Source organism: Cladosporium halotolerans, assembly GCF_011745625.1.
Source record: "Cladosporium halotolerans strain TM138-S3 chromosome Unknown Sca8, whole genome shotgun sequence".
NCBI classification, from domain to species: domain Eukaryota; kingdom Fungi; phylum Ascomycota; class Dothideomycetes; order Cladosporiales; family Cladosporiaceae; genus Cladosporium; species Cladosporium halotolerans.
In genome coordinates this window covers 31,574-57,455 of record NW_027191459.1, presented here as the reverse complement: position 1 = coordinate 57,455, position 25,882 = coordinate 31,574, and the positions used below count along the sequence as shown (strand labels likewise).

The 25,882-nt window shown below is 54.7% G+C and overlaps 7 protein-coding genes across 7 annotated transcripts; 6 read left to right on the top strand and 1 right to left on the bottom strand.

Annotated features, from left to right (window-relative positions):
- Positions 1 to 891: 891 nt before the first annotated feature.
- Positions 892 to 2,034, top strand: WHR41_03144 (uncharacterized protein; the record flags this gene model as incomplete). The annotated part of the gene is made up of 1 exon (XM_069371750.1): positions 892 to 2,034. One exon carries the CDS (start codon positions 892 to 894, stop codon positions 2,032 to 2,034), a length of 1,143 nt encoding a protein of 380 aa, XP_069231281.1.
- A 588-nt stretch (positions 2,035 to 2,622) lies between these two features.
- On the top strand, positions 2,623 to 4,224 carry WHR41_03143 (uncharacterized protein; the record flags this gene model as incomplete). Its single annotated transcript, XM_069371749.1, has 1 exon — positions 2,623 to 4,224. One exon carries the CDS (start codon positions 2,623 to 2,625, stop codon positions 4,222 to 4,224), a length of 1,602 nt encoding a protein of 533 aa, XP_069231193.1.
- Positions 4,225 to 4,664: 440 nt separating this feature from the next.
- WHR41_03142 (uncharacterized protein) lies at positions 4,665 to 6,461 on the top strand. The gene is made up of 4 exons (XM_069371748.1): positions 4,665 to 4,824; positions 4,885 to 5,373; positions 5,425 to 5,571; positions 5,628 to 6,461. Exons 1-4 carry the CDS (start codon positions 4,768 to 4,770, stop codon positions 6,372 to 6,374), a joined length of 1,440 nt encoding a protein of 479 aa, XP_069231276.1. The 5' UTR covers positions 4,665 to 4,767; the 3' UTR covers positions 6,375 to 6,461.
- Positions 6,462 to 8,832: 2,371 nt separating this feature from the next.
- WHR41_03141 (uncharacterized protein) lies at positions 8,833 to 9,078 on the top strand (the record flags this gene model as incomplete). The annotated part of the gene is made up of 1 exon (XM_069371747.1): positions 8,833 to 9,078. One exon carries the CDS (start codon positions 8,833 to 8,835, stop codon positions 9,076 to 9,078), a length of 246 nt encoding a protein of 81 aa, XP_069231278.1.
- A 3,009-nt stretch (positions 9,079 to 12,087) lies between these two features.
- On the top strand, positions 12,088 to 13,817 carry WHR41_03140 (uncharacterized protein; the record flags this gene model as incomplete). The annotated part of the gene is made up of 5 exons (XM_069371746.1): positions 12,088 to 12,364; positions 12,415 to 12,469; positions 12,757 to 13,367; positions 13,433 to 13,467; positions 13,617 to 13,817. The coding sequence occupies 5 exons, from the start codon at positions 12,088 to 12,090 to the stop codon at positions 13,815 to 13,817; spliced, it is 1,179 nt and encodes a 392-aa protein (XP_069231226.1).
- A 2,244-nt stretch (positions 13,818 to 16,061) lies between these two features.
- WHR41_03139 (uncharacterized protein) lies at positions 16,062 to 20,402 on the top strand (the record flags this gene model as incomplete). The annotated part of the gene is made up of 1 exon (XM_069371745.1): positions 16,062 to 20,402. One exon carries the CDS (start codon positions 16,062 to 16,064, stop codon positions 20,400 to 20,402), a length of 4,341 nt encoding a protein of 1,446 aa, XP_069231070.1.
- Positions 20,403 to 20,883: 481 nt separating this feature from the next.
- Positions 20,884 to 24,626, bottom strand: WHR41_03138 (uncharacterized protein). The gene is made up of 3 exons (XM_069371744.1): positions 24,293 to 24,626; positions 21,166 to 24,164; positions 20,884 to 21,106 (listed from the first exon to the last, which is right to left on the bottom strand). Exons 1-3 carry the CDS (start codon positions 24,301 to 24,303, stop codon positions 20,994 to 20,996), a joined length of 3,123 nt encoding a protein of 1,040 aa, XP_069231071.1. The 5' UTR covers positions 24,304 to 24,626; the 3' UTR covers positions 20,884 to 20,993.
- Positions 24,627 to 25,882: the final 1,256 nt, after the last annotated feature.

The window sequence follows — 25,882 nt, the reverse complement described above, 5'->3', positions numbered from 1 at the left end:
CAATCGCAGGAGCCCTGTCGCGCTCCAAGTAGTACATCAGCTCAGGACTTTGTGAGATTTGACACTTGCTCGAGATGCCAGTGTTTCGAAGATGGTGCCCATATCCTCACTGCAATCAGGTATGCTACTGGGCTCACACAGTATTACCGACTACCCAGCGTCGACCCTTGTGTTAGTCGCGTGGGACGATAGCCGATCAATATCGTCGTGCGGTTGTGACCTGAACCCGATCGCAATGCGACGTAACCCAGTCGATAAGACGACAACATGGTAGGCTGCTGATGAAAAGGAACACGAGTGTCTTGTGGGAGTAAACATACATGTTTCTGCTCTATTTAAATACATGCAGATCCTCTAACACGCCGTACGATCGACTAGCAGCCCTTGTCTAAAATTGATCACGTGACGTGTGATACATCACAGAGACTGCCCGCAGCTAGCGCCAGCCCCCAAGTAGCCAATCAGAGTTCTACAGTTCTTGATCAGCCAGGAGCATGGTTTCTCACTACTGCTACCTCGGGATTCCATTCACAGCTGATGGGAGCTCCAAGCGCATGCCATCGTAGAACGGAAAAATTGTCTCGTCACGTGGTCTTGTCAAGTGAGAAGGATGTGTCCCGGAGCTAGCGCCGGCTGCAGCCGCGCCAATCAGCGTCCAGTCAACTTCCGTCAGGCTCACTTTCCACTTGTCAGGATGGCTGCAGTTCTCATCCGTGAGGTAGACTGACATAGATTCTACCAACAACCAATCGTCTCCTTTCTTGCCAATCATGTATTTATTCGGCAAGGATTACTCTTTCCTCTTGACGCTTGCTGCTACAATTGGGCAGTCTCAAGTCGGCTTCGAACTTTCGCCGGGGACCTCAGCCTCCTAAACCAACGCACTACACCATGCTGAGCAGATATATCTCTCGTATTTTCGGATACGATTCCAGATCACCACGTGAAGAAAACGAGAGAGTCGCTGCAGCAGAATATGCGCGCAAATACGACTCACCCCGAATTCATCATGAAAGCGACCGCAGACGACCTTACAGTGGCAGCCCAATTCCCAAGGATGCACTTTTCGACGAAGATACAGACTTTCTAGACGAATGGCATGAGGATTGGCGTATTGCTCCAGCTAACAATGGCCGTGACGCCTTGGTCTTTCCTGCTTCGTTCGTAGCCGAGACTGAAACAGGAGAAGTCATTTATGAGGATGACGCCCGACATCCAGTGCATCTTGAACCTGCCCGCCGTCTAGCTTATACGATCAAAATACACGAGAGACTCGAAACTGGAGAAGCGAGCTGCAAACGGGTGGTCAAGTTTCTAGGCTCAACACAATCTTCCTACCGTATCGAATACCCGGCTTTAACCATGTCCTGGGACAATATCCCTCACGCAGACGAGAAACGTGATGTCCGCCTGGCTCTTCACCAGCGCTGGGCGCTGCAATATCTCTCAGCTTGCCGCTACATTCACGGCAAGGGCATTGTGCTCAACGCGCCACAAGGCTCATGCATATGGCTGCGGCCGGACCTATCTATCGTAGTAGCGGCCTTCGTCGGAGCTTCGTGTCGCGAGCTCGACATTCCCGCTGGGAACATGGAGACAGCGAATGCACTCCTTTCGCCCTTCGGCCCATCAGATGTGCAGCAAGTTGATCCACCTTTTGGTGTGGATGAGTGCGGACAACCGAAAACGGACCTTTTCGATTGGGCGTGTTGGGTGTACGAACTGATGTCGAAGCGCAGGCGTCGGCTGACTGTAGCTGAGAAAGTGGTGTTAGATGATCGGCACCGCTTGACTCGTGAGGAGAGAAGGGCGCAGCAATTAGCCGTGCAGGAAGGCAAGTTTGAGGATTGGCCGGTGTTGCAGACAGAGCAGTTAGGTCCGTGTCTGGTCAAGGCATGGAAGGGAGAGTATGAGAGTGCTGAGGAGGCGCTACAGGATGTGAGGAGTATTGTAGAGAGTCGCGGGCGGGTTTTGGCAGCTGATACGGACGATGAAATAGGTGGATTCAATTGGGAAGCGGAGTTCAGACCGTAAGACGGTTTAGCTATCTAACGCCCTCCAGGTCGCACGCCAATCCTATTTGGCCCTCTGGATATTCCTGGCGTCATGAAGATGCAATTAAAGACTATGTCAAATGGCAGCAATGGCAGACTACCACCCGCCACGATCAACTCATAACACTACCTCGATATTTCATAGAGACCTTACACCTCTCGTGCTAGCCATGCATTTCTCTCCAGGACGTGCCACGTGATCATTCCTCGTCCCCATGACTCGCACTAAGACACCTCCACGGCGCGGAGCCAGCTTTCATGCGGGCTGTACGAGACGCTAACTTTATATGGATGCATCTAGCGCTCCCAAGCCCCATAGGATGCAAGAAGGATTTCATCGTGGCTCTGTTAATTTGCTAGTTATCCTTCTTCGGTCTGCTAATGTGCGCAGAGGCATCTTGGCTCAATAATCCTTACAAGGCGCAGTGCTTGGGCTACGTCAGATGTTGGCTTCTGCATCCAGAAGCATGCGCCGCTGCCAAACAAATATATTGTAGCCTGTCATGGCTGCAATAGCTGCCATCAACTCTCACAGCCCTCTGAATACGGTTCGCAACACTCTCCCAGAATGTCTACCGACGCCTTCAACGCTGCTGTGGCTTCGGCCGCGGCAGACTTCATTGTGGCAGCAAACTCGCCGCCTCAGCAACCAGAGTCGCAAGGCAATCGAGGCATCAATTGGCAGGCTTGCCCCGAACTCAACCAGAATATCACAATATTGAACCAGGTGCAAGGATCCACCTTTGATTGCGCTCATATCGAAGTGCCTCTGGACTACACCGATGAAACCTCAGAACAACTCCAGCTAGATTTGTTCAAAGTCAACGCAACGGAAGAGCCTGTGCTAGGATCGGTACTGATCAACTTTGGCGGACCTGGCGGCACCGGCGTTGAGAATCTCGCTGCCGTTGGAGACCAAATGGCAGCCAACATCGGCAGGCAATGGAATCTTGTGTCATGGGACCCTCGGGGCACTGGCAAAACGCTACCTTTCGATTGCGGGATGGATGCCCTAATGCTTTCGACACCTCAAGGTCATAGTAAGCGTGACTATTCAGGAATCGCCAGCGCGAACCTCACGGACTACTTTCTCAACTACGGCTGGGACTCTGCCGGCGACATCGCAGACGCATGCTACGCCTCCATGAACCAGACCGGCCAGTACATCGGCACTGCATTCACCGCGCGCGATATGATGAACATTGTCGACGCGCTGGGCGAGGACGGGATGCTCCGCTATTATGGCTGGTCATACGGTACGGTCCTCGGATCCTACGCGGCAGCGATGTTCCCGGACAGAGTGGATCGCATGGTGCTCGACGGAAACCTCCTTCCCACCGACTACCAGGCCGGGCATTACGGAGACTTCCTCCGCGACGCAGACAAAGCCGTCGAGGGCTTCCTGGACGAATGCCTGGCGAACAAACCGAACTGCTCGCTGGCGCAGTTCACCAACGCAACTTCCATCAACGACATGCTCGAGCCGCTGAACGACTACCTCGACCCATTCGCGCAAAGCGCAAATTCAAGCAATCTCGCCTGGCAGCTCTACAGCGGCAGCACAAGCGCAGTGTTCGGCCCTCTCTACTATCCCGCAACCTGGCCATTGCTCGCAGACTTCCTCACAGGCGTCCTGAACGGATCGAGCACAGCTTCCCCCCTCCTCAACACCACCACCGCCATAGAACCCTACAACCTCGGCGCAACTTGGGCCGTCATGGGCATCCGCGGCAGCGACGCCCTGTGGCGCACGAACAGCAGCGCAGAGTACCTCCCGCAAGTCGAGCGCCAGTCGCGCGTCAGCTCTTGGAGCGCGCAGTACGTGAGCCTCTGGCCATCCGCGCGCTGGCGGATGGACGCGAAAGAGCGGTACACGGGCGACTTCGACGCGACGACGAAGCACCCGATCCTGTACGTCAACGGCGAGTTCGACCCCGTCACTCCGATCGCGAATGCGTATGCTGCGAGCGCGGGGTTCAAGGGCAGCATGGTGCTGGCGCACAGTGGCTATGGACACGGATTGGCGGTCTCGCCTTCGAAGTGTGTTGCTAGGCATCTGCAGGCTTATTTCAAGGACGGCGTGCTGCCGAATGTTGGGTCCCGGTGTAAGCCTGATATGGGTCCGTGGGAGATGGCGGCGGGCAGTGGCGAGGCGGCGGCGGCGGCCTGAGGGTGTGATACAGTAACGAGACGCTGAATGAATTTCCAGTGGCTTGATACGTAGCATAGTCTTTATTAAAGGTTTTGATCCATTGTCAAGTTCGAAATGTGTTAGATTGCTTCTCATCGTGCGTACACTGATCCTACTCGCTGTGGTCACATTCTTCTAGTGCCTGTGGCATGTCAAGTCGATTGTGGCTGTGGTAGAATCATCGGTCGGTGTGCCATACATAAGGCGAAAAATTAGATGGGTCCAATGACGTTCCCAAGCGCGGCCATGAGGTGGTGCTGTATTCCTTCGACCCACTCATGCCCAAAGAGGTCGCTTGCGCCGCTCTTGGCGCTACCTGGTCCTTTGGGTATGGACCTTGGCCAGTATTGTCGCAATTAGTGGACCCTTGACGAACGCGAGCACTCAGCTCTCAGCCGCACCGCTTTGTACCCCAGACACCTTCGGTCTCAATAATGTAAGATTCGAAGTACTCCTCCATGGTACACATGCATCTCACACGCCGTCTTGGTGCCCCATTGCGGTAGCACGCAGCGCAGTAGAATGCCCGGTGTGCCATCGGGCCGTGGTTGTGACGCCTGTCGCAAGCAGAAGAAGAAGGTCAGGCTGCCGTCTCGAGTGGAGTGCCACGACACCTTTTACTAAAGCTTCGCTTATTAGTGCGATGGGCAGCAGCCTTCCTGTGCGCGATGCAAACGGCTAGGCCTTACCTGTCTGGGAAGCGGACAGCGTCGATTCAAGTTCGTACAGATCGAAGAGGGGACTGTCGTCAAGAGAGAGCGGAGATCGCCAGAAGGGAAGGGTGTCGCGAAGCTGTTCAAGCCATCGCCACCACCTTCAAATGAGGCAACGCTCCTCATCGGCTCTTTTGTCACTGGTCTGGGCGTCAAAGATCCCAGGTTTGATCTATCTTGCTACGGCGTTTTTTTAGGCGAGATCCCTAAACGTCTGGGTGCTCATCCGGCTCTTGATGCATCTGCATCGGCTCTGATATGCACCTATCCCGCAGTGTACAACCGACAGCCTTCTTATGAAGCTCTAGCCCAGTATGGGCGTGCCTTGCGAGTGCTCAGGAAGTCCTTGAGCTCACCCAACAAAGACCAGATCGTGGAACTACTTTGCGCCATCTATTTTGTGCTTATTTGCCAGGTATGTTGTCCATCAGCTTTACTTTGAACAGGTCGTTGATTGGATACGTAGAATTGGATTGCAAAGCCCGGAGATGAGATGATACGCCATGGCAAAGCCGTTGCTCAAGTCCTCAATGCCGTCGCCGGCAAGTTCCCCGTACATCAATTGGGCGAAGGCTTCGAGCACCAGGTGCTGACCTCCATGTGTATGGTGGTGGTGAGTGCACATTGATCTATACATGTACTCTTCCGAAAACCTCACACATTGATCAGATCCTGGAATCAATCTTCGACCCCACCATCAAACTGCACCCGTGGTATCGCGCAAACCTCTCAATCCACAGTGGTCCCGCCAAACCCCAAAACGGGAAGGTCCCCTTTGGCCCACCAACCGACGGCCTCCCACGCAACACAATCACATTAGAAACCCTCGCGGGCTTCCCCGACCTCCTCCGAGCACCGCGCGCAAACCTCCTCGAGATCGAAAGCCTGTACTACTGCGCCTGCCTCGACAGCGAGGAGGTCATGGCGCGGCAAGCCACGTTCTCCGACCTCGCGTCCTCCAGCCCAGATCCGTCAGCAACCGCGCTCGCGCGGAAAATGAAGCCCCTGCTCCAAGTAGCCCGAAGCCTCCTCCTCGGCATCTGCATCACCTGCAACGCCGTCCTCTCCGTGCTCGATCCTTCAGATTTCTCCCTGACCGCAGACAGCGTGCGCTTCTGCTGCGACGCCGTCTCGCTCGCGCGCGAAGCCTCGTCGTCCAGACCTTTGGGCGCGAGTCACATTCCGCTGTGTCTGGTGGCCGCGTACATGGCGGCGGAAGAGGAGGCGACGCGGGATGATTTGCTCGAGCTGCTTGTGGATTACGAAGGGGATTTTGGGAACGCGCACTGGGTTGAGATTGGAACTAGACTTCGGACGGCGTATATCGCTGCGAGATTGAACGCGAGTGGTGGCGTGGCTGTCGCTGACGAGGAGAGCGATACTTCTGGGGATGCTGGTATGTGTACGGTGCAATAGTTTCTAGACAATAGACTACGCCTTGGTAGCTGCAATCTCACCAAAGGCCTTTTGATTATTGGTATAGAGGATTCCATGAAATTGCAAGTATATCCGCTCTCACTGGTCATGTGGCTTGCCTTTCTATAGCCCTGTTTACATGTAATGAATGTCTGATTATGAATGTCTTGAGATCGTTGGCGCAACGGAGAAACTTTGCTAGAGGATACAAAAAAAATCAACAATAAATCCTTCGTAGGAGGGCTTGCATGAAACGTAGAAAGTAGAAGGGGCCAAAAAAACAAAAAGAAATGTAGCTGAGAATGGTTTCGATCCATTGCCCTCCGGGTTATGAGCCCGGCGCCTATGTGGTTGTTAGAATTGGTTCAGATGAGATTCGAACTCGGAGAGTGAACTTACGCTTCCGCTGCGCCACTCAGCTTGGTCAAGCTCAAGCTTGAAATTGATGACGACTTTGCCATCTAACGTAAATATAAAGCAACAACATGATGATTCTTCGCACACCACCCCTTCGACATGCAATGTCATCGCACCGGCAGCACCATTGAAGCATGAGGTGTCCATTAAAATTGTACGCTTCCTCGACAGCCGCATAACCTTGCCACTAATTCACCTCGCTTGACTATGAGCGCCGAAGAGCACCAATTTCGCAAGTCTCGTCATCAACACGTGATTGAAGTTGCGTCGGGGTCAGCAGATATCCTCACGTCAAATATATGTGAATACATGCCCCCGTACTTTGTGCAGCGGTCAAGATTAGTGAAATTCTCGCGACTCATTCTGTCATCCGATTTCCGACCATGGGAGATCTCCGGGTGGTTCGCTCACGCTCTTCACAATAGGCTTCTGGAATCCTGCTGTACGCTCTCAAGCCGAGGCATACCTAGGTACTGTATCACGCCATCGGCTACCTACTGACAGCGAGCTCCAGAGTCTGCAAACATAGAGAGTCATGAACGGGCTGACAGTAGCGACGCTAACACCGGCGCACCGTCCGACAAGATCATCTGCTTCTGAAAAAGGCCATATCGCTCATCATATATCAAGCAATAGCAGCATAGCTGATCCCCCTCTGCATATAAACTAGCCCGAGAAGCTCGAAAAGCTCGATGCCTCCATGAAGTTCGATAGGCGCGTGACGTCCCTCTGCAATTTGCAGGTCACGAGCGTGCGGGAAACCCACAGCTGCAAAGTATACCAACGCTGACTTTGAGCCTCCGCCGGATGCGGCGCTGAAGCTTTTGCGGTGAGCCGGGAGGCCGTCGGGATAGACGGCAGTGAGAGTCGTGACTTGGCCTGCTTTGTTTACGGTGCTGAGCGCGTCGTTCGCAATGCCATGCTGACTTCCCGGCGCATGGAAGGCCGGCTCGCGTCCAGCGGATGGAAGGCGGCGGATGGCTGCATCAGCCTCGCCGCCGCGCAACAAACACTCGACGACTGGCGACGCGACGCGAGCGTGGAAAGTGTGTGCCTGCAGCCGTGGTAGCCAGGCGGCACCGCCACCAACTCAATGACAAAGTCGTGTATTGTTGCCGCGGTCGGATACGTCGCGTACCGGCGTGTGTCGGCCGACTGCGTCTTTGCCACTATCGGCTGTGCGCTGGCTGGCTCGCCCTCTGCACCCAGTACCGCAGTCGAGCCAGGCTGCATGTTCCGGAGACGCTCGAAATGGATGTGCGAGCCACGGTCGACATGGCCCGAAACAGAACCGACATGCGACAGACGCAAGGGCGGCACAGGTACGGCACATGGCGCGTCGCCATGATCTACGCAAGACACTATGAGATTGCTCCGCGCAGTCTTATGCAGGTCTGGAACATCCTTTCCACCCTCCCCTCTCCGCGGCCTTCCCTCACGCCGAGGAGGAAGAACGGCTGTGCCACCGCCCAGCACCAACCACGTGTGCAGCACGGTGCAGAGCGCCCGCCGCAATCCTGCCGCCTCACCCATTTGCGCCAGACGTCTGCAATCTGCACAGGTCTGGACTCGCGCGCGACCGGTCACATTTTGTCTTGCCGCAGCCTGCAGCGAGCAGCCCCTTCGATCACCGCCTCGAGAGAGGAGAGTGAGCGACGGAGCGACAGGACTAAGGAAAGCTAGCAAGTCGAGCCGAATATCGTGCGGCCTCGGGTCTCGCCCAGGGCAAAGATAGTCTCCGCGCGGCGCCGGACCCTGTGGGTTCGGCTCTGACGTGGGTGTGGAGGCTATGCGCAAACGCCAGAAGGGTTTGTTGTATGCGAGCCCTCTGACGCCCACCTACTTGCGCGTTTCGTGGCGATCATTCATATTCCTACCCCTCGTGTCCCGCCTCTGGCTGGGAGGTGTTTCAATCCCTGCCTCTACTCAAGTCCCTGTCAACCTCAAAAAGCCCTACACCATTTTGCGATCAGATCTGTTACTACAATCTCGTCTATCGACACCGCGATAAAGCACGGATACCACATCATCACACACGACCATGTCGTCCTCCAAATTCGTCGAGATCCTCGACACATGCGACACACCTTACTCAAACGCCAACGTGAGTCTTGAGGCGACAATCGACGAGACTCGCAGACGGTCAGCATCGTCGGGCAGCATCTCGACCGCGAGCGACAGCAGTCAGTCTTCAAGCGGAAGGCCTTCATCGCCGTCTTCGCAGACAACAGCAACTCCTGTGAAGACACGCTTGCGTGCTTTCTCTCTGCGCAAGAACAAGGCGTGAGCGACTGGCCAACCTTATTTCTGAGACGCAGCATCGCACCGGCGCTGGTTGACCGGTTGCGACATTTATCACGATCAGAATGATTCACGACTCTACGATCTATACGATCTACATCAATAACCTCAACGGACGCGGACATCGACAGTATTCACTCGGACGGTAGAACGCCAATTCAACTTATGAAGCGCCCATCCGGCTAAGCAATCTGCTAGCTGTCTTGTGGATGGTGGTGCATTGGCGACGATCAAAAGCACCAATGGTGTCGGCAAGGCGAGATGACTCGGGGTAGCCAGACTGGCAGTACGTGCTACGCTGGGCTCATTATGCCCACGCAACGGTGTACTGTCATAGAGCACACGTCTTTGGCGCTGGAACGGGGTGATCCCGCTCAACAGGACGTGCGGCGGGAGAGAGGCATGGGAAACGAGGTGCACAGGACTTGGATAGAGCATCAGGCTGTGTTGGATTACCTGTAGCGAATAGATTGAAAGCTCACCGAGCATCAATTGCGCTTCGAATTTGACTTCAAACTTTGTCAATGTCATGCCTCCAGTCGGTCGCGCGACCACTTCAACTCCCCGTCGCACGAAGCGCCGGCCCACGTCAATATGTGAAAGTCGCCTCTACAGTGGCAATGACTCTCAAGTCCCGTGTACAAAAGCGACACCACAGACATTCCACATCTGCCTTTGACTCAGCGAAAAAAAGAACTAGGGCAAAAAACTATCCATGACCCCATCAGCGACCTAGCCGTCCCTAGCTCCCCAGTCGGTGAACGAAGCCCTGCCACGCTTGCCACGTCTGGTTTACTCAGCAAGCGACTTTCGGAATCGGAGCGCCGTCGCGGTCGGGGAGATCTTGCCGAGCGGCGTCTGTGCTTGCGAGGTCGTCTGGAGGAGAACCGTGCAGGGAGATGATGAATTCTGCCTGTGGGTCTTGTGCGGCAGAATATCAATGATCGGCTCGAGGAGGTGGCAGTCGGCGGCGGTGGTGCGCCGGTGGGGTTGTTAGGGTAAGGGTTGGGGTTGGCTTGTGGGAATTACTTCTCTGCAGCAACGTGGATTGGTGTTCTGGCGATGCTCGCTGGGAGGTGCATTACTTTCGACGAGATGCGATGGAAATTCTTCATGCGTACTTTGGCATTGATCGGTCGTCGTCATTGCACGTCGTCAATTTCTATGAAATTGTTCCATTCCGCTTCGGCGGTGGTAGACCACCAAACACAACACTGCACGAGACAACACACAATAGTATACTTGACCGAGAATGATAGCGGTAGAAGTAGGATCGTGACCAGGCCGCCGATTGTACTTCGACCTGAAGGCAGAATTTTTTTTTCTTCGCTGGACATCAAATACCCATGCACAAGGGCTTCCAATCGAGGTATCTCGGTGGCTATCGATGCTGTACAGTCGAGGCTGAACCATACGATAAACATGGCCAACCCGATCACTCCCAACTTACAGACTTTCGACGCGCGACGTGGGTGAGCGATTTCCACGAAATAGGAAGGCACGTAATTTGGAAGTGAATTGCTTCACAAATTCATTTTTCAGCCGATTTTGGTCGGAAAAAAGATTTAGCGCACGATTCTTATACGCGTGACCCTCTCCTCCCTTCATCAATCATTACCCTTGCCGGGGTAGCTCAATCGGTAGAGCGTGTGGCTCTTATGACCATCATCTACCATGACACGGTAGTTGGTATCAGTTCAAGAGATCAACCTCAAGGTCGTGGGTTCGAGCCCCACCTTCGGCTATTCCTATCAAAGCATGATCAGACCTTTCTTTTTTGCCATTCTTGCCCATATTGTGACCGTGGGTATCACCCCGTTGCTCTGTGACCCGACAACATGGTTCTTTTTGCCGTGTGGCCTGGGCAATCCCTGGCTTCATCATGACAAGCATTGCATGGCTCCAGCTACTCAGCGTTTGCCTGCATTCTTGATCTCTCGGCGATCTCGATTACGGAATTGATGTGCCGGTCTTTCTAGGAGCGATTAAGATACATGTCGATGATTTCGTGATCTGAACACATCTTCACAGTTGGCCGTACTTCGCATCTATGTGAAGTATGGCGTTGATCATTGCTCTCCCGTCTCTTCGGGACGAGGAATGCAATATCGCCCCGTCCCATGCAACGCCCTGCACTCAGCAACAACACTCCCTATATGCCTGTTTTCTCTTATCTCGTCCTCTAGACCAGCGTGGAGATACACAGTCGTTCAATATTGCAAGCAGCTGGCACCATGGCCAGCAGGACATTCTTTCCCGTGTGGGTTCTCATAACTGCCTACTTTGCTCATCGTGTTTTGGCAGGATGGGAGATGCTAAGTCCGGACTATGTTCCGGCGATACGACAAGATAGTCATGAACGGCGTCAACAACCCGATGGCAGCAACGGACCACGGACTATCCTCGACCCGGGTTACGGTAAGCTTTGCAGTCGACTCCATCGTTCCGAAAGCTGGCAGGTGCATTGACATATTGCTCTTTTGCAACAGGCTTCTCATGGATCGGCTGTTATAGAGAGCTCTCGAATGGGGGCCGCGCCTTATCTGATGCCATGCTCCCTCCCGAGGTCAATGTCACTGTTGAAGTGTGCGCTCAATTTGGTAAGATACATGATCATTGATTATGCGATGAAGTGTGCTGACACGTCTCAGTACGTTTCGTGGCGTCATGGCCTTTCGTTCGTCAGCGCAACAGGCGTCGGGGTTACACTTCATGCACAGTGCTGATTCCGGACGATTAGTGTCAAGGCTACAACTTCTTCGGCGTAGAGTTTGGATCCGAATGTGAGTGGACACATGGAAATTGTTGAACGGCCAGTAAGATACTGACCTTGACCTCAAGGCTATTGCGGTGACTTTTTGAACGGCGATTCTCGGCAAGTCAACACGGAGTCTGCATTGACCTGCTTCGATCCGGATTTCGCCTGCAAAGGCGACAACACTGAGCTTTGCGGCGGATTCGGGACGCTTGGATTTGTGCGCACAGCCTTGTCTACATGGCCAGCACATATCCGCTGATGACTGTCTTGCAGTACGCGAAAGCTGGCCAAACATCGACCGCATACGATCCATATGCGACGGCCTTTCAGTACATCATCGATTCCTACATCCAGCCGAAATACGGCGATTACATCTACATCGGCTGTTACAGAGACAATGTAGACTCAAGGACCTTGCAGGGAAATTCCTCAAACACCAACGTGGGATCGATCGAGAAATGCTCCGCGTTCTGCCAGGGATACACATATTTTGGTCTCGAGTACGGAAACGAGTGTGAGTGTTTACCATGAGATAGTGTTGGTGATCGACTGACACCGACGCAGGCTATTGCGGCAATGAGATAGAGAATAACGCCCAACTGGCCGATTGTCAAGGCGGGTAAGATTGATTAAATAGATGAGTGTTGTGGCCGTGCTAACAAGGTCTCAGTATGTCCTAGGAAAAAGAGGTCCCTGATCTCTAGCTGAGACCAAAGGCTTCCGTTGCGCTACCAACGCTGACTTCAGATTCTCTACAGAATGCTACTCCTGTTGCGCCGATTCGACGGACAGGTGTGGAGGCTACTTCCGGTTGAGCATGTATCAGATTGACGGCCCAAGATTCTCTCCCAAACCCCAGGAATCTCCGTGTACGTTCAATGGTATCGCTCGTGCTCCGCTGACTAGAGTCGCGACAACCGACTCGACTGGAGGCGTCACAGAGTACACGAGCACCGGGCCTACGCAATATGGCCCATTGACGACCGGCACGACGGAGTTTCCGGTGACAACCACCGACTTGGCCGGTGTCACTACAGTCTACACGACCACACAGCCACTTTGCGAAGGCGGAAATTGCGCCCCGAACCAGCATATGCCCGGAGGGTCCATGACTAGCACAAGGATGCCCAGCTATACAGCAGCGCCCCTAGCTACTCCCTTGGTGGTCAGTGGATGCAATTGGGTAGGCTGCTATGACGATGACGGGCCTCCCCGCGCTCTGGATAGTAGGAATGACAATCTCGACCGCAACCTCATGACGATCGATCTCTGTGTATCGGTCTGCTTGGGCCGCGGCTTCACGTACGCAGGCGTCGAGTACGGCTCAGAATGCTATTGCGACAACGCTATCCAGCCGCCTCACCAACTGGCCTCAGGCAACACGGCCGCGGGCGACATTCTCATCACGTGTTCAGACCCGGAGTTTGCTTGCAACGGAAATAGGACCCAGATGTGTGGTGGCTTTGCTGCTATGGGAATCTATTACTGCCCCGCCAACGCCCCTAACACGACGGCAAGTGAAAATTTCTCAGGAAAATGCAGCTTTCCGCAAATAGGATGAGTTTGCTGACAGATGTATCAGACCACTTTAACGATGCTTACCTCGACGTCAAGCAGGTGAGCACTTTGATCCAGTAGCAGGGAGATGATATCTGCTGACCTTTCCTTATCAGCGCTTCTGAGTCTGAGACAGCGACGACGATGTAAGTCTTTCCACCCCTTTCAAGGGCTTGTGAAATTGTTAGCGACCTTCTGACTTGGTGAAGTACGACGCAATCGGAAACATCAACACCATCAGAAACATCAACACCATCAGAAACATCAACACCGTCAGAAACATCAACATCATTAGCAACTCCAACGACGTCAACGACATCAGAAACGTCAACGACGTCGGAAGCATCAACGACATCGGAAACGACACCAGCAGCATCGGAAACATCAGAAACATCAGCAGCAACGAGTAGCGAGAGCTCAGTCCCGACCGCCAGTGTAATACCAGAAGATTGTGATGACATTGCGGAAATTGGTGGCAATGGCACGACCCTGGCCGATCAATCTGGGGAGGTTTACGCCTTTTCATGCAACTTAAAACCGTACGGTCCTGCCTACTATAGTAGGTCTGCGCCATCATTGTCCGATTGTCTGACAGAATGCGATACCTCACTATATTGCGGATCGGTTTACTTTGCCGACGGCTTCTGCTACTTCTCTGAAGTGGCTACAAGTTACGAGCCTGCGGACGACATCGTCATCGCTGTTAGAGCTGATCCACCGCCGGCGGCATACCCGGGTGAGACCACTACGACGTGAGAGCCCCCCTCCATCACGCTAGATTATGCCCTGACATTAGCAAAGGACCACTCCCTCGACGAGCACCGAGATAACGAGCAGCACCACCAGTGATGAAGTACCGCCACAGTATCCGGATGAAACTACGTAAGTGCAGCATCGTGAAAATGCGGCGTTATGGTTGCTCTCACTCACAACGCTGAAGCACCACTACCACCACTACCACCACTACGAGCAGCTCGAGCAGCGAGGAAGTGCCGCCCCAGTATCCGGAAGAAACAACGAGCACAACAACGACAACCACAAGTTCAAGCACCACGACGTAAGACATTGTCCGGTAGCACTAACAGTGGTCATGATTTGCTAACCTTTGATTTCCTGAAGAACAACGACGAGCACGACCACGACTTCCACGACGTAACAATGTCCATTTGACATTTGATTAAAAGTTGGCTGACCAATTTGAAGGACAACGTCGATAGACACCACGACTACAACGTGCGACTGCTGTTCTAAATTACCCACGGCACATGCACTAACTGTCTTCCAGGACAACAACGAGCTCCTCATCATCCGTTACGGAAACCCCACCTCCGACGACAACGACGAGGGCGACTACCACAACGACGACGACTACTACCATCACTACAACCACCACCACCTTGAGCTCTAGCACATCCTCTTCTTCCTCTCCTTTAAGCAGCAGCTCCTCGACAGTCACTACGAGTACCACCTCGTCTAGCTTCAGCTCCGACTCTTCCTCGATCCCGATAACGACAACGACCACAACGACGACGACGTCATCATCTTCATCTTCATCAACTGTCCCTGTGACTTCAACGAGCTCTTCGACGACTTCTAGCAGCAGCACAACATCGACCACTTCTTCTGTCTCTACGGCAACGACAAGTTCCTCATCGTCCAGCTCTAGCATCCCACCAGGTTCCAGTACATCGTCAAGCAGCACGTCCTCAACCTCGAGCACATCGTCCAGCAGTCCGTTTCCTAGCTCAACAGCCTCATCGAGTAGCTCAAGTTCGACATCAATTTCGACTTCGACTCCGTCAAGCACTCCGTCCTCTTCTAACTCGACGACCTCAACAACGGTTCCGCCAATAATCTATACAAAAACGACGCATGTGTGCGCCGACTCCACACGCTGTCACCACACACAGCCGGAGACTGTGACGATCACTAAGCCCTGCAAGCATGCGAACGGATGTCATCATGATAAGTCGTCGCTTTCTACGCGCTATGGATCGGTGTCCGGGAGCGTCTGCGTGAGGCGGACGACGGTCGTCCCGATTTATCAGTGAGCGGGGCGACTTCCGGGAAGGTTGTACTGGTAGAACATGACTGAAATTGAGACGGCTTTGGTAAATTCGAAAGAGTGAGATTTGAGTATTTGAAAGTACAGGTGGCTTGTTCGAATGAACGATGCGAAGAGTGTTATTCATTTCAGAGGTCTTATGATAGATCGTGACATCGCCGAATAAGCCCTTCCTTCAAATATCCTGGAATGGCGCCAATGGGTCAATATTTCTGTGATAACAAATCCTGTGCATCTGAATGCTTTGGCTGATGACGAAGCTCGGGCATCAGCAAGATGCGTCTAGTATGCGTAGAACCGGATCGAGCAGCAATGGTGGCAAATTTAAGGTTTCCATGCCTCCCCTTTCTAACGCTTCCTGCCGCGGCCCGCTTCCGCCAAGTCTTCTCGAAGCTGGGTCTGCTCGCTCCCTGAGAGTGAACTTTCGCGCGAGGTCGTGTGCTCCCAGCTTCGCTTTTCGTTTTCATCCGCCAACGCTTTACGCCATTCCTTCCTTCTTGTTGTTACGTGCGGCATCCGGCGTGTAGTCTATGCGACGCGCCTCGCCGTTACCCGCCCTTCTATACCCCTAATACACAGGACCGCGATGATGCTCGTTCGATCTGCTGGCCGGAGACAGCAGCGTCATACATCCAGACTTCTTGCCTCCTCCTTTGCACAGCTCAGTCTGCCATGGCTCGCCCCGGCGCAGTTGAGATGGAGCGCCACGCACTCGCCAGCATCGACACAGCCTTCGCCACGCGCCCGACGACGGAGCGACTCGAAAGCCTCGCAGCAGGCAAGGGCACACGTGCGGCATTTAGCCACTTCGACGGACCAGACCATCTCCCGACAAGAACATGAGTATCAACCCAATGGTGCTCCTCTTAATGCTTTCCGGAGCCCCGCGCAAGATCCGAACATCCCTTGGGACACCAAGAATCCTTCAGAGCCCAGCATGGCGAACCTACGACCTTATTCCGACCCGGTCATCATCAACAACACCGTTAAGACGGCAGATCCTTTGATCAAGATTCAGAACGGCATAGTCGGTACTTCTATGGAATTGCTGCAACATCTATACACGACGCTGCGAGTCGGTCGCATGAGCAGGGCTGAGAACATCATTCGGAGGCTGGCTGAGCAAAGTCCGCTTAATTCGCCCGAAGTTTTGCATGCGCATACCGCATACCTGGAAGAACTCTTGCGCCACTTGGCGGCTTCATCCACAGCAGAACGCCCCAAGTTTCAGCGCAAGATGCAGAAGTGGTTCGAGGTGGAGGTCAATTCGAACGGAATACAACCTGATGCGAAGATTCTGGTCGTCATGGTCAGGGCTGCTATTCGTGGCCTACAAGGATCCCAGAGGGACAGGGCGATCCGTAGATATGCTCAAATGGCCAGCAAGCTCGGGGATGAAACTTACGATGAGGTGCTGTCTTCTGAGGATTATGACGATAATGAGTTCACTATCCTCGGAGCCGCCACTTCGGAATTTTACGAGGAAGTAGAAATGGAAGAACCCGAGGTAACCGAAACCGAAGAGATGGATATGACACAGCTGCAGAGGCTTGACAAGATCGTAATAGAGGACCTCCCGTCTGTGGCGCGGACTGACCAAAAGGGGTCGGGTCTGGATGACATCAAGAAATCTTTGGAAGCCTGGACTCGGCTTCCCGCCCTACCTTCGACTGCGTCTCCCGAAGCGCAACGCTTGCGCGCATACGAAAGGCAGCGCATCATGGAGGAGACCTCTGTGGACATTGCTCTTGAGAGGTGGCGGAAGGAGGACAACGAGCTGAGAAAACTCGGCATTTCTACCGCTATGCAGACGAAGCCTCTTGGCGCGCTCATGTGGCAGTGGTACTCTGCGCTTTTGCCGGTACTGGAGAAAGAATTGGAGGAGTGCAAGAAGATATTGGCTAGCACCACCAACGTCACCGGTCACTCCGATCGTGTCACTTATGCGCCCTACCTGGAGCTATTGCCTTTGCGCAAGGTGGCCGCCAACACCATTCTGTTTTCCATGACCGCAATGACGAAAGGCAAGGACCGAGACACCGATATCTATTGCCCAGATACGAAACTTGCGTCGCTTGTCATGGGACTCGGAAAAGCAATTGAGCAGGAGTGTGCCATTGACGCAGCCAAACAGGCGAGGCTTAACAAAGCTCGTCAGCGCCGCAAGGCAAAGGCAGCTGCTTCGCCCCAAAACGCCGATCATGCTATGGGCAAAGATCACAACACGACAACGACACCTGATTCAAAACCAAGCCGGCCCCAGGACGTGAAGGCCATCAAACCGTTTCTGTCTTGGCCTCTCGACACCAAAGCCAAGTTGGGCGCAATGCTTATTTCCAAGCTTGTTGAAACTGCACAGTTCCCTGTTACGAGAGAGCATCCTCGAACCAGAGAGAAGGTCACTCAGATGCAACCAGCATTTCTGCATACCATGAAGTTCACGATGGGAAAACGGGTCGGCATGGTCATGCCGCATCCTGATCTCCAGAAAAGATTAGAACATGAGCCGCTAGGATCGCTGATTGCCAAGCGCATGCCAATGATCGTGGAACCGAGGCCGTGGACCAGCTGGAGCGAAGGCGGATACTTGCAATACCCTACACCTATCATGAGAATTCCCATTGGTGATAAGAGTGGGAAAGACTACTTCATGGCGGCTGAGTCCAAAGGCGACACGAAACAGATCTATGCAGGCCTGACGGCTCTCGGCCGGGTGCCGTGGAAACTCAACCACCATGTTCTCAAGGTTCAGATCGAAGCTTGGAACTCGGGCGAGAGCATCGCCAACTTTGCGCCCATGAATCCGACATACGAGATGCCAGAAGAGCCAGAACCCTCCACAGATCCAGGTCCCCGACGTATATGGCTGAATGAAATTCGTGAGTTGGAGAACAAGAAGACGGGAGTGCACTCACAACGCTGCTTCCAGAATTTTCAACTGGAGATCGCGAGGGCGTTCGCGAACGAAACCCTTTACTTCCCTCACAACATGGACTTCCGCGGTCGCGCGTACCCCATTCCTCCATATCTGAATCACATGGGCGCCGACAACGCGAGGGGTCTCATGATGTTCGGAGAGGGCAAGGAGCTTGGTGAGGTAGGGCTGAGATGGCTCAAAATCCACCTGGCCAACGTTGCCGGCTACGACAAAGCAAGTCTGCAAGAGCGCGAGGATTTTACGATGCAACACCTGGACGACATTTACGATTCGGTCAAGAACCCTCTGAACGGCCGTCGCTGGTGGCTGGAATCTGAAGACGCGTGGCAAACACTCGCGGCCTGCTACGAGCTTACCGCCGCCTTGGATTCTCCGGACCCAACAAAGTATGTCTCACACCTTCCAACCCACCAGGACGGTACATGCAACGGCCTACAACATTACGCTGCTCTTGGTGGCGATAAAGCTGGTGCCGCACAGGTCAACTTGGAGCCAGGCGACCGTCCCGCAGATATCTACACTGCGGTCGCGAATGCGGTGAAAGAAGAAGTCGAATGCGACGCTGCTGCTGGAGACCCTGTTGCCAAAATGCTACAGGGAAACATTTCGCGTAAGGTCGTCAAGCAACCCGTCATGACCAACGTGTACGGTGTGACCTTCTTTGGCGCGAGAGCCCAAGTCAAGAAGCAGATCGTGGACATATTCCCTAATCTTCGTTCCCATGGTGAAGTCAACCCTGGCAATATGTCGCAATACATTGCCACCAAAATCTTCAAGTCGCTGGGCTCCATGTTCAAGGGCGCGCAGGCAATTCAGGTTTGGCTCGGTACATGCGCGGATCGCATTTCTACCTCCTTAAGTCCCGAGCAGGTTGAGCAGCTTACAGCAGACGTCCAGACACAGGTGGATATGAAGGCTGCTGGGACCAAAGGCAAGAAGGTGATCCAGCGAAGGAGAGACAAGATGCTTGCAGAACAAGAGATAAAGGCCGAGAAGAAGGCTACGTCGTCTGGAGGGACATCGATTGAGGATAAAGCTCATTTGACCAACGCGAAGCCCCTCTTCAAGTCGAGCGTCACCTGGACTACGCCTCTTCGTATTCCTGTGGTGCAACCCTATCGATCGGGCTCTTCTCGCACTGTTATGACCAACATGCAGAAGATCACACTGCAGGAGCCGCAAGTCTGGGACCCGGTGAGCAAGCGCAAGCAGCTGCAAGCCTTCCCTCCCAACTTCATTCACTCCCTTGACGCAACACACATGATGCTCAGCGCGCTGAAGTGCAACGAAATCGGTCTTACCTTCGCCTCCGTCCACGACTCCTTCTGGACGCACGCGGGCGACATTGAGAAGATGAGCGTCGTCCTCCGTGATGCTTTCGTCGCCATGCACAGCGAGGACATCATCGGCCGCCTGCGCGAGGAGTTCGTCACGCGCTACAAGGACCACATGTACCTCGCCTCCGTGGTCGCCAACAGCGAGGTCGGCCGAAAGATCATCGCCTTCCGCAAGGACACGAAGAGTCGCGTCGGCGAGACCTCCGAGGTCGGTCTCGAGCGCGAACGCATGCGCCTGATCGCCAGCGAGGACCCCGCCGAGCGCGCCAAGGGCGAGGCCATGGTCACTCCCGCCACCATCTGGCTCAGCGGCGGCGACGCCACGGCCTTCACGCCCTCCCCTGACATGGGCGGCCAGAAGCTCGGCGAGCTGCCCGAGGACGCCGACGCCGTGGGCGTGAGTCCAAAGGACCTGGACGCGGCCCACGACGAGGTCTCTGCCGCCGAGCCCAACGCGGCCGAAGACGTCGTCGACGAGGCCGGCGACGCGGAGGCGAAGTCCAAGTCGCGCGTTAAGGGCAGGACGACCTCGCGCTCCGGCAAGACCTATGACCGCAAGCTTTACGTCTGGCTGCCGCTCACCTTCCCCGAAGTCCCGGCTAAGGGCGACTTCGACGTCAAGAGGCTGCGCCAGAGCAAGTACTTCTTCCACTAAAGGGTCTGATCGTCGACACCATGCACAAGAAAATATTCATAGACGGCGCGGAAGATAGGAGTAAGGATAACGAGAAAGGGGAGGAAAACGGGATAGATCCATCCCTTAAAAAGGGATTCAGTACAGTGAGGAGCGGGCGTTTGATTTTCGGGACGGAAAATGGGTGTACTTTCTATTTTTTCGCCATCTTGTACAGCATAGCGAATGGACGGAGGATGGCGTTTTTGGAGCGGGAAGCATGCGAACGCGCGAAGAGCCGTCGCAACGTTCGATGTACGATACCTTACTACATTTGTAAAACAACCTTCTATTACCCTCTACTTTGCGGCTCTTGGTTTCTCAGTATGATCGTTAGTCGCCGCCTCTTTGCTGGGTCAGTTCCGTTTGCATCCGCATGACAGCAGACCCTCCGGGACAAGACGTATCGTGTGAGACAACTTCGTCACGCAACGGAAATGTGAATCGACTTCGTCGAAAGGGGCGGCATGAAAGATCGACCCACATGGCATCCAGACTTCTTCAGCCATTGGGAGATAAAATTACTAAAGTACTTTTGGATTACGGCGTGAGAGGTCAGATCGGGCCAAAACATCACATGAACCCCTTGAAACCCCTAAACCCGCCCTTCCCTTTCGCCTTGTCCGACGACCCGTCGTCGCTCGGCTTCTTCTCCTTGTTCTTCAGCTTGATGTTTTGCGCGCCGCCTGTTCGATCACTCGTCAGTACTTGCAGTTTCCGCTGATACAGAAGTTTGATTACTCACCCCTCCCGTAATACCTCACCTCGCTATCCGGCGTGATCTTGTCCTTCCTCTTCCCGCCCGACATATCACTGCTGGCGTCACTAAACCCGCTCTTCGAAACGCTCTTCGCGCGCTGCGACTGCTCGTCGTCGCCCAGCGGCGTCGTCTGGTTGTACGTCACGACCGGGCCTGAACCCGGGGCCGCCGTGCTGCCGCTGCGCATGCTATCCCCTCTGCTCACAGGCGCCTTCCACGCCGGCACGCCTCCCTGCGGCGAGGGCAAGCTGCCAATGTTTGGCCCGCGCGACGCGACGATGGGCGGGGCCTGGAAGCGGCGGCTCGTGGGGTCCGAGGCCGGGTGCTGGTACTCGCTGAAAGTGTCGTAGCCGCTGTCGGCGGCGGTCAGGGCGCCGCCGGAGCCCGGGCGGTCCGGGAAGGAGAGGTCGGCGTCGTGGTAGAAAGTGTGGGATTCGCCGTTGTGGGGGGAGCCGCCGTGCAGGGCGTCGAGCTGGGCCTTGACGGACTGGTACTCGAGTTCGAGGTCGGTGTATTTCTCCAGGAGGCGGGAGTGGGCTTTCTTGAGCTGTGCGAGCTTCGCCTGGCTGTCGGCAACGGCGCGCTGGATGGCCATTTGCGTGTCTTGGGAGGTTTGCGAGACGGCGCGGGTTGGGGAAAAGTCAGGCACAGAGTCGATTTGGGATTCGAGCTCGGCGATGCGGTTTGTGTATGCGTGCTTCAGGCGCTCGGAGTCTTGCTGTCTGCGCGTGAGCTTCATCTGGAGCGTTTCTTTTTCGTTCTGCAGGATCTCTGCTTCTCGTTTTGCGCGCTCGAACTCGAACTCGCGGTACTCGTACTCGCGCATGCGTCTGCCGGCTTCTCGGAGCTGCTCTTGCACGTTCTGCAGCTGGGCCATGTCTCTTTGCAGGAGCTCCAGCTCATGGGATTTGTTAAGCTCTCGAGCTTCGCAGGCCACAAGGAGCTCACGGAATTGCTTAGTCTCTGCCCGGAGTCGTTTGAGCTCAGCAGCTTCCGTCATCCAAGTCTCCTGCTCCTTCTTCATGCTGCGAAGACGGTCCAGCATGTGCGACTCCATGTTGTTGGCTTGCTTTCTCGTCAAAGCAGAATCCTTGAGAGTGGCCTCGCGTGCGCTGCGGATGTGCTCAAGCTGCTTCTTGAGGGCACGATTCGCGTTGATGAGATTGAGAGTCTCGGCTTCGGCTGTGGCATCTTTGACGTTCTTGCGAGACAGCTGGCCGATATGCTGCGAATACTGGGCTTTGTGCCATCGTTCGAAATTGAGATCGTTGCGCAGCAATGTGATCTCGCGCTGCAAATATGCCAGGTTTGTTTGAGGGACCTCGCCCTTGTCTTTCGTACGAATAGATGATGAATTACCAGCATCAGTGGGATCGTCGACGTTCAAAGATGTCCGCTTGCTGGCGGGGCCAGACCTACTCGGGATGCGCAGCTGGTCACCTGCTCCCTCATCGTCTGACCCTTGCGGTCCCATTGTTGGGCTGTCCGCTTCCGGGTTATGTGCCGAAAGGGAACCCATGTTAGCTTCACGCCAGCTCACACCAGAACGCAGGCTGGTCTGGCTAGCGACTGGGGAAATTTGTGTGCTGCCTGATGGGTGCGATGGTCCGGTTTGGACACTGAGCGGAGGGAAAGGCGGTAAATCTGGTAGTTTTGCAGTCGGCGGCGGACCAGGGCTGGCGAGTAGAATCCTTTTGTTACTGTACAGTGCATTGCAATCAGCGACGACATCTGCAGGCTCCATTTTGCTCCACTTTGAATCTGAGAGCTCCTCTTCCGGCGTGAGATTATAAAAGTTGGAGTGCATTAGGTGGACTTCTCTGTACTGATCTGTCCGGCTGCGGATCACTGCTTGGTCGAGATCGAAGTCGTCTGAACCAGGGAAATCGAGATTCTTCAGGTATTTGCGAGGCTTGCGGACGTAGCTCATGAAGTTCAAAGGATATAGTCCGTAGAGGTAGGTGAAGTAGCTCAGCAGTTCAGGAACCGTGGTTTCCACAACACCCGCGTCGGGTCTGAGAACTTCCCATGAAGGGTCGATTCCGACGTCGCCGATATTTCGTTCATCGTCAGAGTCCGGATCAATGCGATCGTCTGTCACAAGATCGCGCTGTGCTTCTGTACTCAGTGGACTAAATCTCTCCCAGCACAAAAGTCTGCTGTAGATGAGGCAGAGTCGTGGTAAATGCACAGCGACTGGCCCAGGGATGTGAGGTAATAGCATCACCAAGCAAGTCAACGCGACTGATAAAACAGTTGTCGACGTGTCGTTCATCAGGCATTTCAAGATATCTTCCACGAGTGGCGTATCAATTGCCGTGTAAGTATGTGGTGCTTGTGTCCTGAGGAAATTGCCGAGGAGATTGAGGGCCTGAACACGGCAGCTGGCGGTGCGGACAAGATCGTCGATATTGCGGAAGAAGTCTTTGGTCTTCTTTTTTCCAAAAGCAATCAGAACACTTTCCACCTGCTGAGCGATCTGCGCGTTCTCCGGGGCAACTAGAGCATCATCGTCGGAGACTTCTCGCGTTCGTGCGATGTAAATGCCGAAAAGCTCACTGCAAAGCCGATTTGATAGATCAGAATGGCCGTCGCTGCCTACTTCCTCATCACGATGGACCATTGCCCCGATGAGGAAATCCTGCGCATCGTCCAGAGCTTGCTTGCGGTAGCCTGTAGAAGCCACGACCGGCCTGATAGCTTTTCGCCACCATTCCCATAGCTCTGGATCGGCAGTGATTGCAGGCCTCAGCTCCTTCAGCACGCCTGCGAAAGCGCCCAGCCTCTGCGGACTGTCGCCGACATACCGCTCCCAGAAATGCTTGAGATCCTGGTTCGCGCGGAAGGAGTTCTCGTCGCTCAGTTGGCCGTCGTGTTGATCCGTGAAGTGCTGCAGCATGCGCCGGGCCTCGGTGGGCAACGAAGGCGGAGGCTTGGCGGCGCAGAAGTGGCTTTGCAGCGCCTTGGTGGCATCCTTGATCGTTCTGTCACCGGCCGTGTCAGCGAGCGCAAATGAAACTACCGACCGCCTCATCGTGGCATTGAGGAATGGTGTGTCGGCAACCGCTAGGGCTGATGGACGTGAAATAGAGTGCTGGTGGGGAGGTCTAACCTGACGGCCATCGGTGCGGGTGGAGCTGCCGCACCAGCAGCGCAGAGGGGACAACCAGTTCGGACGATGTGCAGCGGCTAGCAGTCTGCCGGACAGGGCAGCGCAATGGGGGTCCCGGATGATGTTCAGACGGCGAGGCGTGCGGTGGTTTTAGCGCTGGCCTGACTCCATGGCGGCAATCCGGGGAGAGGTGGGTACGGCGCAATTATTGGCGAAGATAAGGGAGATTCGAGGAAAATCGCACGCAGGGGCAGGACAGGGTGTGGGCGGGCAGCGCAGAGGAGGCTCAATAAGAAAACATGTAGCTCGTATAGGCAGGGACGGGGATGGAGTACAAGTAGAGTGGCGTGGCATGGCGTGTGGCAGCTGGCGGGCGATAAGGACGCACAGAAAGCTGCCGAGGCGCCGGCTGACAGCGCCTCGTTCTGCGCGGCGCGCTGCCTGTGTGGGCAGGTCCTGCGCGCTATTCCCATGTGCTGCAGCAATCAACCACGCCAACCTCGCCGCCGCAGTCGCCAACCCTAGCAGTATCGGCCACGGCACCAAGCTGGCGCTCTCTCGCGGCGCGGTGTATGCGCGGTCGCAGAGTGTCACGAATGGTCTTATCTCCTAGGCGAACGGCGGAACAGGGCGCAACGTGAGACGAACGCCTGTGCACGGCTTGTAGGATTCAGTGCCATGCTCGTTCGGTTCTCCCTGCATTTGCTTGTCCGCCTCCGAGGGCCCCATGCCCTCTCATTCGCTTGTGCCTTGGCCATTAGGGCCCGTCCCACGCGAGCACCCAACGCTCGCACCTGACGATTGCCCACTAGTCCCGGCAAGTGCTGTGACCGGGCCTCGACCTCGCAGGGCTAGGGCCTGACTATCGACAGCCAATGCGTGCGTTGGAAAGAAAAGAAAAGAAGATGATATTGAGAAAATGTCTCGGCGAATATCTTGCTGCACGCCCGGCGTTGTACAGAATGCACGATCTCATGCATTCGGCATCTGTGAAGGATCACCCAGGAGCACGGCTCGGTGTCCGTTGACAGATGCGACCGCAGGCAGCCACGGCGCCGAGGCGTTTCTGAGTCTGAGTAGAAAACTCTAGGTCGTGGCTCCATGGGCATTGGCGATGTCCGCCAGGTCCTCAGCACCGGAGCTACGGAACCACTCCTAGTCTCGTCTCCTTCTCGATGCGTCGATCTCCGTGGAGGCGCCTGATCCATGCTCAAAGGATTATCGCGCTCTGAGCCAGAGAGGAAGCGATAAGGGCTTCTGGTACTTCCGGTGATATGGCTGGCAGAAATGTAAGACAGTTGAAAGGGTCCGTGAAGTCGTGCGCTGTCCCAGGTTTTGGAGCTTTGGAGATGCTTTTTCCAGTCGTTTGCATTGAGTTGCCCGAGCATCCCCGAGTGTCATTGCTGTCCGGCGGTAAAAGCGCGAACGTGCTACTGTTTTGAATGTGATTCGTCAACACGGTCAGGTATTATTGGCACAGCAAGGGAGAACTGGAGAACGGTAAACATAGATGTAGGAAAAGCATTTTAATAATCAAACTGAGGTAGTGTCACAGCATTCTCGAGTCATTCCCTCGCCAATAAGGCGAAG